Source organism: Biomphalaria glabrata, chromosome 5 (assembly GCF_947242115.1).
Source record: "Biomphalaria glabrata chromosome 5, xgBioGlab47.1, whole genome shotgun sequence".
Taxonomy (NCBI): domain Eukaryota; kingdom Metazoa; phylum Mollusca; class Gastropoda; family Planorbidae; genus Biomphalaria; species Biomphalaria glabrata.
Window position 1 is genome coordinate 14,816,765 of NC_074715.1, and position 13,032 is coordinate 14,829,796.

Here is a 13,032-nt window from a genome sequence, read left to right on the forward strand (position 1 = left end):
ACACAAGTCGTGAGATTAATAGCAAACCAATATTCACATTTGACTAGAGTACCACCAATAGGAAAATAAATATATTTAGAGACTCTACAAAACAGAAGACTAAAAAGCAAAGTAGCAATAATACTTTTTAAAATTATATCTCTTTGAATCAGAAAAGGAGGGGTGTAAGATAAATTATTGAAAATGTAAACACTAAAGGGGTAATTACTTTTAGTTGTTTTTAAGTTTTGGACATTGATTCAGAAATGAAGATTATACATCCTAGATTAAACTGCAGATTATGATGGTGGGTAGGGTTTGAGCTGGGTACGTGACACAGTCAACAGTGCATACCACATAACCTGGGAGGTATTTGGTGCAACAATATATGACTTTCTTTTTATTAACTGTTACAAAATTATGTTTTTTTCTGTACGATACTGTGACTTAGAAAAGAAAAATATTTTCACCATGAAAAAATTTGACTTTCTATTTATTAATTATTACAAAATTATTTTTTTTCAGTACGATGCTGTGACTTAGAAAAGAAAAATATTTTCACCATGACAGACTTTTTAGCTGAAAACAATCAGTGTGGTCAAAATATTCTCCGCCTTGTCTCGCGCGGGAATGCAATCATTGCTGAACTCCTGAGACTGGCAGACTTTATCCCTCCAGTCTTCTATTTAGAAACACAAGCAGACAAAACCAAGTATGGAGACATTTTGGCAGACTTTAGCTACTTTAACAGCACAGAGCTTTTTGATAGCAAGATTGAATCTAAAGTAGTAAGTAAATAAAAAAAATATTTTTTTTTGCTTAATTTTTTTTTGGATAAGTTTATCATAATCTAGAATGTAATTGAATAGATTCTTTTAAATTAAAAAGAAAGAAAATATCTATGATAAAAAGATAAGATGCCAACAATATTGATTTAAATTGCATTTATATAAAAAAAAGAAAGCTCTTGTGAGCTAGGTGGTCACATGTTTAAGCATTTGACTAACATCTGTTTTATATATCAGAGAGGAGCATTGGATGAAACCTTGCTCCAATTAATTTTTTTTCCCTGACCACAGACACTAGTGGACTGAGAAACTGCTAAATATACCTTGATTCTTGAAGTGTAATCTAACTTTCTAAATATGTTTACTTAACATTCAAAGAGTAGTTCTTTAATGTAAAGTAATTCTGTTTATTTGGTATTCCATGTTTGTCTTTCTTGACTTGTTCTTCAGGAACTGCAAGACTTAGACGAAGAGTTCCGAGAGAATAACATTGAAATACTGACCAGATTTTATCAAGCCTTTTCTAGTGTCCACAAATATGTTACAGATCTTAACCGGTGAGCACTAATAAATATATGTAACACATTTGTCTAATGACTATGCATTTTTGAAGATATTAATCATTTTGTTTGATAACACTTTAATAATTCCTTTTTTTTTTCTGACTTAGTTTTCTTTATCATGGTTATGAATTTGTATAATTTCTAGCTGGTTCAGTCAAATGTTGTACTGGAAAATTTGTACTTGTATGTTCTTCTACAGTATATTTCATGCTTTCTCATAACTATACATAAATGAAAATATAGCAACAGTACTTTAGAAAGAGGTTCATCTGATAATTGTATAATGTAGACATTATTGAAATATGCTGGCCAAGAAATTTATGTTAACGAAAATAAAGTAAACTATAAACTATCATCAGATAAGTAGTTTGACATGAACACTGGGAAAGTCAACAACAAAGAACCTTCTAAAGTAATTGTGAAAGAAAAATCGTTAGAAAAATATATGGAGATGTGCAGGTTTAAACTGGAGGTAGAGCATCCTGAAAACAGCAAATGATAGAAAGGTCCTTGTTAAGTGACAGTATTAAAAAAAAAGCAGAATGTATTAGGCAGTTCACCTCGAAAAAATGTCAGAGAATTAGCATAGGAAATAGTGTACTTGCAGGGCACAACATGGCCTAAATTTTGCCTATGTGCTAAATATCCAAAACAAAATAAAATACCAAGTAGTAAAGTTCCCCTTTCATACCTTGCAATCTATAGGGCAGATGATGGTGAAGGTCATCTGTTTCTCTGGCTGGATGGGCTCAGAGGCACCTTAAAAAAAATAAATTAAATATCCCAGTCTTCACCAGGATTTCAACCGGGGACCAAGTCAAGTGGAACCCAAGTGCTTTACCACCATGCCTCCTGAGAGATCTAGGTAGACATTTAAATGGATGTATGGAAGCCAGCCTGGGTTTTTTTTCATGTTATTTAGTTCCATTAAGATGGATGGAAGCCAGCCTGTTTTTTTTTCATGTTATTTAGATCCATTAAGATGGATGGAAGTAGTGCTCTTTAGTTTTAAAATGAGTTGGATTTTCTATAATGCCTGTCACGAAACAAGTTTCCTGCAGTGCTTAACATTTGACTTTCAGTAATTTTCAGACAAGTTATTTTCCCTTAATTAGTCATTGTTCCTTGAATGATCTTTGTTTCAATTAATTTATATTTATGAAAGTTATTTTTTTGTCCACTCAAGTTATCTTGAAGACTTGGAGGAAGGTGTCTACATTCAGCAGACCATGGAGTCAGTACTTCTTAATGAGGATGGAAAACAATTAATGGTTAGTGTACACTTATTTTTACTGGGACAATATAACATTTACAATTCAAGTACTAGGTGACCACTATTTTATTATGAATTATTTGTATTGCTCTCAACAGGATCAATAATTGACTACTATTAGTAGCTGAATGGCTATCCAGAGTAATTTGTCTCATAAAGCTATGATAATGGGCACCATTGCTGAATATGCTGAATATTTAATTGGATGCCAATAGATTGTTAGGAGGCATGGTGGCTGACGGTAAAGCGCTTGACTTCTAAACCAAGGGTCCCAGGTTCGAATTCTGGTGTAGACTTTTTTATTTCACAATCCTTGGGCATCTCTGAGTCCACCCAGCTCTAATGGGTACCTGACTTTAGTTGGGGAAAGTAAAGGCGGTTAGTCCTTGTGCTGGCCACATGACACCCTCGTAAACCATAGACCACAGAAACAGATGACCTTTACATCATCTGCCCTTTAGACCACAAGGTCTGAAAGGGAAACTTTACTTTACAATAGATTGTTGATCTGTTCCATAATGTTGTCCTCTCTGCTTGTTTTTTGCTTGTTTTATTCCCATGTACTGGTCTTTGCAAAACATTTTGAGCTTTATGACACTAAAAATGTCACCAAAGCTTTTTTTGTTTCATATAGATTTACTAATCTTTGCTGTTTATTCATTTTTTTTTTAAGTTCCAGTAATGAGTTATCAAAGCTTAGTTTATTCATATTTTTTTCACAGTGCGAGGCATTATTTCTTTATGGAGTTATGTTACTAGTTATTGATACAAGAATAGATGGTATAATTAGAGAAAGAATTTTGGTCTCCTACTATAGATACAGGTTTGGATAAATACCACTTTTATATCTCTCTCTCTATATATATATATATATGAGGACAATATAAAATCTGGATAAATATAAAATAAATTCTGAAGTGACTGTTTTGCAATCATCTCTTAAGTCACTGTTCCACAATCATCTCTTAAGTCACTGTTCTACAATCATCTCTTAAGTCACTGCTCTACAATCATCTCATTAGTCACTTTACTGCAATCATCTCTTAAGTCACTGCTCTACAATCATCTCTTAAGTCACTGTTTTACAATCATCTCTTGAGTCACTGTTCTACAATCATCTCTTAAGTCACTGTTCTACAATCATCTCTTAAGTCACTGCTCTACAATCATCATCTCTCTAGTGCTCAGAAAGCAGCAGCAGGAGACTCCAACATTGATGATGTCTGTAAACTCTTGAGAAGTACTGGGTTTACCAACGCTCCAGGTGCTAAACGTCCTCAGCTTTATCCAGAATCTTTTTTCAAGTAAGTTTCCATGAAAACTAATGTCATATCCTAGCAGCAAGTATGTTGTCGATAAATCTTTTCAAAAGAAAATGAAATTGCTTTTTAGATAAATAAATAAATTAATAATGAGCTTGGCTACCTAACTAGGATGCTTGGGTTCGGATCCTTACTCTATCAGAGTTGTGTTTGCTGAGAGCCTAAAGGCAGCATGGAAACCTTCACCCACAACATACATTTGTATATTAAAAAAATGTTTTCATTTTTCAACTATGATATCTATACTGCTACAATTTTACATTCAGCATTTATTTTTCTGTTGCTTGTGCCTAATAATTTTTTGGCAACATTGGTTCATTAGTTTTGCATCACACTCTAATTCATCACTTTTTTTTTGTTGCTTACAGCCGAGTGCAAATAAACGCAGAGTATGTTGACATGGTGATTGGTAGACTACGTTCAGATGACATTTACAACCAAATAGCTGCATACCCTCTTCCAGAGCACCGCAGCACAGCGCTGGCAACACAGGCTAGCATGTTGTATGTGATCCTGTACTTCCAACCAGACATCTTGCACACTCAGCAAGCCAAAATGAGGGAAATAGTGGATAAACATTTCCCTGACAACTGGGTATATACCTTTTTTTTTCCTTTTTTGTTTTGAGAGTTTTTCTTTTGAACAGGAAGTGTAACAAGGGAGATAATAGATTAGAGATTCTTCTGAATAATTGAATTTGTTTAGAGAGTTTTTCTTTTGTGCATTAAGTTAAACAAGGGAGATCAGAAATAAAAGATTCTTTGAATAATTGATATGTTTTATGGAAGGCTTCCCATTTGAATATTGTAACGTATGAATGAGGTAGATCCAAGGGTGTTTCCACCATTGTAAATGAGCATTCTATATTGTTTTACTTCCATTTATTTTATAGTTGTTTTTTTTTAGCTTTTTCCATTTTTTGTTACATGTTTCTTTATTAAAAATATCTTATATTATATAATACGGATGTTACTTCAAAAAAGAAGATGATTACATCCTACGCGTCATGCATTTAGTCATGCATATTAACCAATGACCTAAATTCTGCTAAGTCACTGGTTTTCCTGTCTAGCTCAGGCAACCCATTTCATGCTCTAATAGCACTAGGGAAGAAGGAGTATTTGTACAAATTTGTCCTAGCATATGGAATGAGGAATGCTAAATATACTTTTAAAAGAATTATTAATTTTTTATTTTAAATATTATCAATTCAATTCAAATTTTTTACAAACTTTTGACTGTTACAGAGCTCATGAGGAGTAAGCCAAGTATTTTAAAATAAAAACACCATTTTAACTTTGTTATGTACACAGTTTTATGGTCCTCAGTTTTTATTGTTATAAAGCTAAATGTTTTTGTCAGGTGATAAGTGTGTACATGGGTATGACTGTCAACCTGCTAGATGCCTGGCACCCATACAAAGCTGCCATGACAGCCCTCAACAACACCTTGTCAGTGACGAACATCAGAGAACAGGTTTGAATGACTAAATATATTATGTCTCTCGTATAAATCTGTATATACAACCATGCACGTACGCCAGCTCTCTAACTCTCCTCCTGAGGTAAACACACTATGATTAGACAGGCTACATGAGGCTCTATATGGGGGATATTAAATATACTAACATACAATAATTAATAAGCTTCTTGAGCCCCTGAATTCACTCTTATAATAGTAGTTCTACATCTATTATGCTAGTATCTAGACTTTAGATAGATCTAGATCTGAATATATGTAGGCCTACAAGCAAATATTTTTATTAAAAAATAGATTATGTCGATTAGCTATTTTGATATCTCCATTCATACTATTTTTACATTCACGCATTTGCTTTCTTATAACATTATTATTTTGTTTAATTGTTTCCAAAACACTCTAAGTGATTATATCTACAGTGATACGCAAATTTAGACCCACGGGTCACTGATAATATGTGGCTAGTATTACATTAAAACTCTAATGCAGGAATTCGAATGACATCTCTTGTCATTAACATTTGTTCCCTACAAATAACCTATTAGGGATTAGCAATGAATAAACAAATATTTGTCACTAACTGATGCTTTAATTATTTGACAGTCCATCAAGTATGCTCAGAAAGTAGACAAACTCAAGCCTGTCCTGACCAAGTACTTGAAGGAAGGTGTTCTCAAAGAAGAGTTTGTCCTCGACTCCATACAGAAACTAATGAATGTTCTCAGGGAAGGAAATGTAACGCTCCGTTGGCTAATGCTTCATTCCTCTGCCCTGACCCCTAGTGAGTAGACAGCATCTATTTGAGTTATTATGAAATATATCAAAGAAGAAAATCTGTTTCTGATAGATGAACTCAAAGGCAACTTTATTCATTCTACTTCCTGTTTTCTACATCAGGAATTCCACGTGTCTTTTAAACTCTTAACATGACGTGCACATTAAATCAGGCAATGTCAACTGAGACTGTGACAGTCCCTATTGATAATGTTCATGAACACAAGGCTAGTTGATGCAATGACAAAGTGGCTGATGTTACAATGGTAACAGCACAATGTTCAATAGTACTGTCACTAACAGAAAAGTCATTAGATGTTCCTGGGTTTGATCAAGTGGCTGCCTGGCTGTGAGGTGTTAACTTCGGACAAGTCATCACCATGGTCTTGAGTTTAAACAGCTCCCCCATGCCATTGCCTGCCATTTGTAGGAGGTTTGGGTTTGGATGCAATAATCTTTCTTTAAGAGTCATATGTCCTTTATGGTTCGAGACTTCCGGTCCCTTTTATGAACCATGTGACCAGGGAAAGGATTTTATCCCGTGGCCCGGATGAGAAATTGGCTCTTCACCAACCCCTTTGTCTGAGATCCCTCTACGACTAGGTGATCATGTAGTCACACCCGTCTTGTCATGTTGCATGTTCCTCACCGCCACACTCTTGAGTTCCTCCTCTCATGCAGGCCGGAGGCTGGAGCCCCACGGGAGGGTACCTCATATGCCTACCTTTTTTTAAGAAGAGACATCCAAAACTTTTAAAACATCCAAAACTTTTAAAACATTATTTTTGAAGTATCACATTGTTACCTCATTGTTTATACACTCAGCAATGTCCAGCATTGAATATCTTAAATTCAATTTGGCTTGCCTCTAAAACGTTTATGAATTATAATATCAATTAATAATATTAATGAATATTAAAATTCATTTTCCTTTGAAAAAATAAATCTAATCACCAGGAAAGCCCAATTTATTTTTCTTTAGCCACAGGCTATACTTTTCCAGTTCAGATTTGGAAATGAAATTTGATGCTTAGAGGCAACATGGTTTAAATTATACATATCAAATAGATTTAATATGTTTGACTTTATTTTTTTCTCTGCATTGTAGGTTTTAACCAGCCAGGTAATTCTCTCCCCTAGAGTTACTGACCCTGAACATGATGCTTCTTTAAATATTTGCCCTCTCACCTTACTATCTGATTGGCTGGAATGAGAGCCAGTATTACTCTAGACTTACATCGTTATTATTTGTTAAAGACAATATTTACAGCTTAGAATGTATTTAAACTGCATTTCAAAGTTTAATAAATTAATGCCCTTTTTTTGTTTGTGTATTCAATATATAAAAATAGAAACGTATTTGAACTATTTAATAATATGCGTAAGATATTAGTCTTCTTTTTTGAGGGAACATCTATTATTTAAATGATCAGATTAATTGTGTCTCTTTATTTGTTTCTAGCATCTTCAATCCTTGACATATCATGTAGCATTGGGGGTTGTAAAGAGGGAAGAACGTGGAATTGCAATGCAAATAAAATTATTATTTTTTTTTTTGCACTAAAGGAGATTCACATTATAAACTTTATGTGTTATCTCATTCTTCTTCTGTCTTTTAAACCTTGTTCATTCATGACGCCCCAGGTGATGAACTAATGAACCCTTACTGCATCATCTGTATCGCTCATTCAAACCTCAGTCGGCTCTTCACACCATTTTTTTTAAACGATCTTTTGATCTTTGTTGTTTTTTTAAAATTTGCTAAAGAAGAGTTTCCCCTCCCACATTCATTACTGTATAATTTTATTTTTTTTCATGCCAGAATTAAATCCCAAATTAATTGATATAAATGTATGTGTTTTAAATTCCCATTTATTGACCTCTTTATCCTATTAAAAGACTTTCTGTTGGAACAATATTTTTCCCCAATATACAGCTTATGAGCTTAAGACATTGTTGATTTAAATTAAAACTTTTCTCAGTCATGAACTTGATCCTCCTATCCAGAAGTATTTTGTTTTTATTCCTGTATCTTGTTAGAGAACACCAATCATCATCTATATTTCATCCACTAAAATTAGACTTTTTTTGTTGGTTTTGAATGCCATGAAATATCTTGTAGATCTTTTTTTAACAGAATACATACAAAAAATGCAAAGCTTAATTGATCTGTCATTTGGATATATCCCATATCATTCTTTCAAAAGAATTATAAGTCAATACTTTTCGTCTATTTAGCTAATTGTTTACATTTGGATTTTTTACCCCTTTACTCTAGCAATTTTGATGTTTTTGCTATTAAAACTCATAAAATGTTAAAACTTGTTTTTTTGGAAACATATTTGTTTGATGATAATTTGAGAGGGTATTTGTATTTCAGCCGCTGAGCTCAACAAAAGGATCAAACAGATCAGGGAACAGGTGTTGACTGACTGCAGGTTTAAAGCCCTGACTGTCTTTGAGCTTTTGCTTAATATAGCCCAGTTTGAATTCAAACTCAAAGAGGTAAGGACAAAGTCATCAGTTGTTCTTTTAGTTCTGTCCCCAAATTTCTCTAGTATACCTACTTGAAAATCACAGATCTTATAGTTCTTCTGAAAATAACAAAATTCAGATTTGACATTTAGCAGCAAGGTACCAGTTGTGTCACATTTATATTTTATTTGTGTATGGGTACTTGTTTTGAGAACTGTAGTGAGTATTTTTATTGAGTACTTTTATTATTTTTTTATGAATGTCTTCAGCTGTTCAAACAAATGTTGGTAGAGAAAGAGAAGAAATGGGAACAGTACAAAAAAGAAGGAGCAGAAAGGATGCAGGAACTAAGTGAAGTGTACTCTGGGACCAAACCTCTGACCCGAGTAGAGAAAAATGGTTTGCTTTAGTTTATTTACATTTGCTGTTTCTTAGATGAAGTACTTATTATTTAATACTTTTTTTTTTAGATGAGGAAAAATACTCAAACAATCTTTATAAAAAAGCTTTTATTTTTTAAATGATAATTTTTTTAAATCCACATTTTATTTATCAGATAATCTTCAAGCCTGGTTTGCAGAAATGAGCAAACAGATTAATTCTCTGGGTTATGATGACTCTACATCTGCTGGGCGTAAAATAGTTCAACTTATCCAGGCCTTGGAGGAGGTAACATTTTGCAAAAAAAGTCATTAGTGCAGGAAATAGTTAAGATGGAGAAACTTGATTTGCACAGTTATTATAGTGTTTATAACTTTTTATAATTTGTTTCACCACTTCTTTATTTTTGTTGATAAACTTTCTGTTTATCTTAATGTTGTTAAAAAAATATTAGATAGCTTTGGTTTAAGTCAACTTGAAACCTTCTGTAAACTTGACCTTCCCCTTCTGTCTGTCCCAAGGTCTGTTGGATCTTTGGGGCACTACAAGTGTCACTATTCAATGTTTCCATTGTCCCAGCAATATTAATAGTAATAGTGAAAGGATTCATGAAATGTTGTTTTTGTCATACTTGGTCAAAGCATTCCACTTATCTTACTCATCCACATCCTTAATAGTTGTCATGATTTGTTTACCTAGAAAACCAAGATGTAATTGACTAACTGTAACATATTGGTTTTGTTTCAAGGTGTTTATCTCAAAAGAATCAGTTGACCCAAATAATGCACAGAATTTTATGCTTTTGTCATTTTTATGTACTACAATGTTATTTTCATTTGCATGAATAAAAAGAAATTATTTTATCTTAACAAATACTTTCTTGAAATATTTTTTATTTTCTTCAAGGTACAAGAGTTTCATCAGCTGGAGAGCAACCTTCAGGTCCGTCAGTTTTTGGCTGACACTCGGCAGTACCTACACCAGATGATTCGAACCATCAACATCAAAGAAGAAGTACTGATTACTATCCACATTGTTGCAGACCTGTCCTATGCGTGGAACATCATGGACACGTAAGTTTATTGTCTGCTAGCTACTTTACCTGTAGGGTTTGTAAAGGAAGGAGAATTCCTGATATCGAATTATTTGTACAATTTCTATGACAATATACCTTCATGGACTATCCCAAGGTAATCAAAAGACATACCTTATATCTGTTGGTCTATCCCTGTTAACTTTTATATGTTTGTAAATATTTAGCACTATTAACCTGGGGTAATATTTTTTTTCTGAAAGAACACCTGTAAAATATAACATTTATCAAGAAACTTAAAATAATCTTTTAGCGCTGTGTCTGTGTTGTCTCTATTTTAATAGCAGTTTGAATAATTGTTTAATTCATGTTCTCCATAACATTTTAAAAACCAATACCAGTTTTTATTAAAATAGTCTCTCTGCTTAATCCCATACTTGTTTGATGGTATATATGCAGTAATGGAGTTTGGACTGTGCTATTTTGAGCTGTGGAGCCAGCAGCCACATACCATTTAAACATTTAACATACCAAAATATAGCACTATGTCCCATTGTAGATAAAATATCAAGGTAATCATGCTGTTATATTGTCCTATGTCTCAAGTCTGCTCTATTTTCAGTTACACAGATAACATGCAACAAGGCATCAAGCAAGATCCAACTTTAGTTATCAAACTCAGAGCTACATTCCTTAAAGTAAGCCTTGAAAATGTTGTATGTTTAATCTGAAGGCAGTCTAACATTCTTAATATTAGCCAAATTTATAGTTAAGAATCTTGAGGGTTTTCATGTTTGTCTGTTTTTTAATATTTTTTTTTACAGTAAAAAAAAAAAACAACAAAAAATAACCTGATGTTAAGTTCTCTAATGAGGTTGAAGCCAACAGTCTTTTTATCTTGACATAAATATAGGCAACCACTTTTGATGCTTCTGCATCTGGCAATGCACAGTGTAGGACTGGCCACTGCCTTGTTGGTTCATACTTTTCATGATTCCATCCTAACTCCGACTCCCAAACCTATACTGTGGAGAGTCCTAGGAGACATTATCACTATTCTTGTATGAGTGTCCCCAACTTTGAAAGTAAGGGAGGACAAATCTGGAAAGTCACTTAATCTGTATAGAGGCTGTCAGTCGTTACTCTGTACTGCCTTATTTCTTGCCTATGAGCACTATGAACACACTATGTGACTCTTGTCTTAAAGAGCTGTGTGTAGTGTGTATTGTGTAGTGGATAATTTTATTGTCCCAAAATGTAATGTCTTGAAAGGTTTCTTGTTTTGAGTAATTATTATTCAAGCAGACAAGTTTGATTTTTGAATAGCCCATCTTCATGCTATCATAGCTCACTGAGTAGACTCAGGGTCCACATTGCATTGTGGGGGATAGGCTTGTGTGAATTCTTTCTGCACTGCATCCAGGTACTTAGGAAACAAAAACTCGATTAAAAAATTACAAAATGTGTATGTGATATTATTCATTGTGAGAGAGTGAAGTCATTCATAACAATTATCTTGTGTGAACTATAAATAATCTTATTATATTGCATTGTATTTTTGTTACAAGCAACCAATCAGTAACAACAATATCACGCCTGGTATTAATTTTCTAGGTTCATTTATTTTAAGAATTTGCGATGTTTGGTTGGTTGTTGGTAAAATTGACTGATTATGACAATGATTATAGTGAGTACAGTTTAATTCCATTAAAAAAAACCTAGATGGCTTCTGCTCTTGATCTGCCACTGCTGAGAATCAACCAAGCCAACAGCCAGGACCTACTCAGTGTCTCACAATATTACTCTGGGGAACTAGTCTCATATGTCAGGAAAGTTTTACAGGTAACATTTCACTGTTCATTTAGATTCAACTTTTGTATACCATCAGCAGTCTAGTTTACTTATCCATTACCTGCCACTATGGTAATACTTCATTGGCACAATGGCATCGACTAAATAGACTTATTAAAACAGCATTGTATATCACTCAAACTCTTTTTCATGAAAGATGCCTTTCCAAAACACGCAGACAATCCTCACCCATTAAACCACATCCTGTTACATCAGATCTGGATGAAGTGGTCAGCTTCTCTCCATTAAGGCTAAAACAGATAGATTTAAAGCTCCTTAATTCTACTTTTAGTCAAGGTCACTTTTCGTCACCCAGAAGTACATGGAAGCCTAATTTAATAAAGTGCTGGTTGCGTGTGTGAGAGTTTCTTTTGTGTTTGAATGTTTTTTATGTTTGCATCTATATTGTTATTGTTATTGTAGTTATGCTGAGGTGGACATTTGTAGTCAAACTGAATTTTTATTTGTTCGGACCAATAAAATTATCTTATCTAATTATTACCCTGTAATATTCTTAAACTTCTCTATGAGCACCACAACCTTCTTCTGAACAATTAATTTTTGACAGATCATATACCAGTACCAAACCAATGTTTAGTGCCCTGACTAACATCATCTAGGTATATACTATATGACTTTTTTTTTCCTGACAGATCATACCCCAAACAATGTTTAGTTTACTGGCCAACATCATCAAGCTAATGACCCACTCCATCAAAGAAGTGCCCACAAGATTGGAAAAAGACAAGATGAAAGAGTATGCCCAGTTGGATGAACGATACCAGGTCAGTATGTCTTCAATGTAACCAGCTAGATAAGAGATATCTCAGTTCATTATGTCTTGTTGAATGAGAGACATTAGGTCAGCATGCCTTATTGGATGAGAAATACCAGGTCAGTATGTCTTCAATGTGACCAGCTAGATAAGAGATATCTCAGTTCATTATGTCTTGTTGAATGAGAGACATTAGGTCAGCATGCCTTATTGGATGAGAAATACTAGGTCAGTATGTCTTCAGATCAATGTGACCAGCTAGATAAGAGATATCTCAGTTCATTATGTCTTGTTGAATGAGAGACATTAGGTCAGCATGCCTTATTGGATGAGAAATAC

General features: G+C 33.7%; 1 protein-coding gene across 2 annotated transcripts in view; it reads left to right on the forward strand.

Moving 5' to 3' along the window:
• LOC106074861 (WASH complex subunit 5-like) overlaps positions 1-13,032 on the forward strand; it is a 42,280-nt gene that overhangs the window by 6,256 nt on the left and 22,992 nt on the right. The window contains exons 2-17 of one of the 2 annotated variants that reach the window (XM_056028688.1): positions 505-767; positions 1,218-1,324; positions 2,517-2,601; positions 3,326-3,426; positions 3,785-3,907; positions 4,294-4,519; positions 5,288-5,401; positions 6,008-6,185; positions 7,287-7,301; positions 8,559-8,683; positions 8,923-9,052; positions 9,210-9,322; positions 9,941-10,107; positions 10,690-10,765; positions 11,790-11,909; positions 12,572-12,703. In XM_056028688.1, the coding sequence (XP_055884663.1) occupies positions 543-767; positions 1,218-1,324; positions 2,517-2,601; positions 3,326-3,426; positions 3,785-3,907; positions 4,294-4,519; positions 5,288-5,401; positions 6,008-6,185; positions 7,287-7,301; positions 8,559-8,683; positions 8,923-9,052; positions 9,210-9,322; positions 9,941-10,107; positions 10,690-10,765; positions 11,790-11,909; positions 12,572-12,703 (2,037 nt within the window). In that variant the 5' untranslated portion in view covers positions 505-542. The remainder of the gene's footprint in view (positions 1-504; positions 768-1,217; positions 1,325-2,516; positions 2,602-3,325; positions 3,427-3,784; positions 3,908-4,293; positions 4,520-5,287; positions 5,402-6,007; positions 6,186-7,286; positions 7,302-8,558; positions 8,684-8,922; positions 9,053-9,209; positions 9,323-9,940; positions 10,108-10,689; positions 10,766-11,789; positions 11,910-12,571; positions 12,704-13,032) is intronic. The other variant, XM_056028689.1, reaches the window with a different exon arrangement.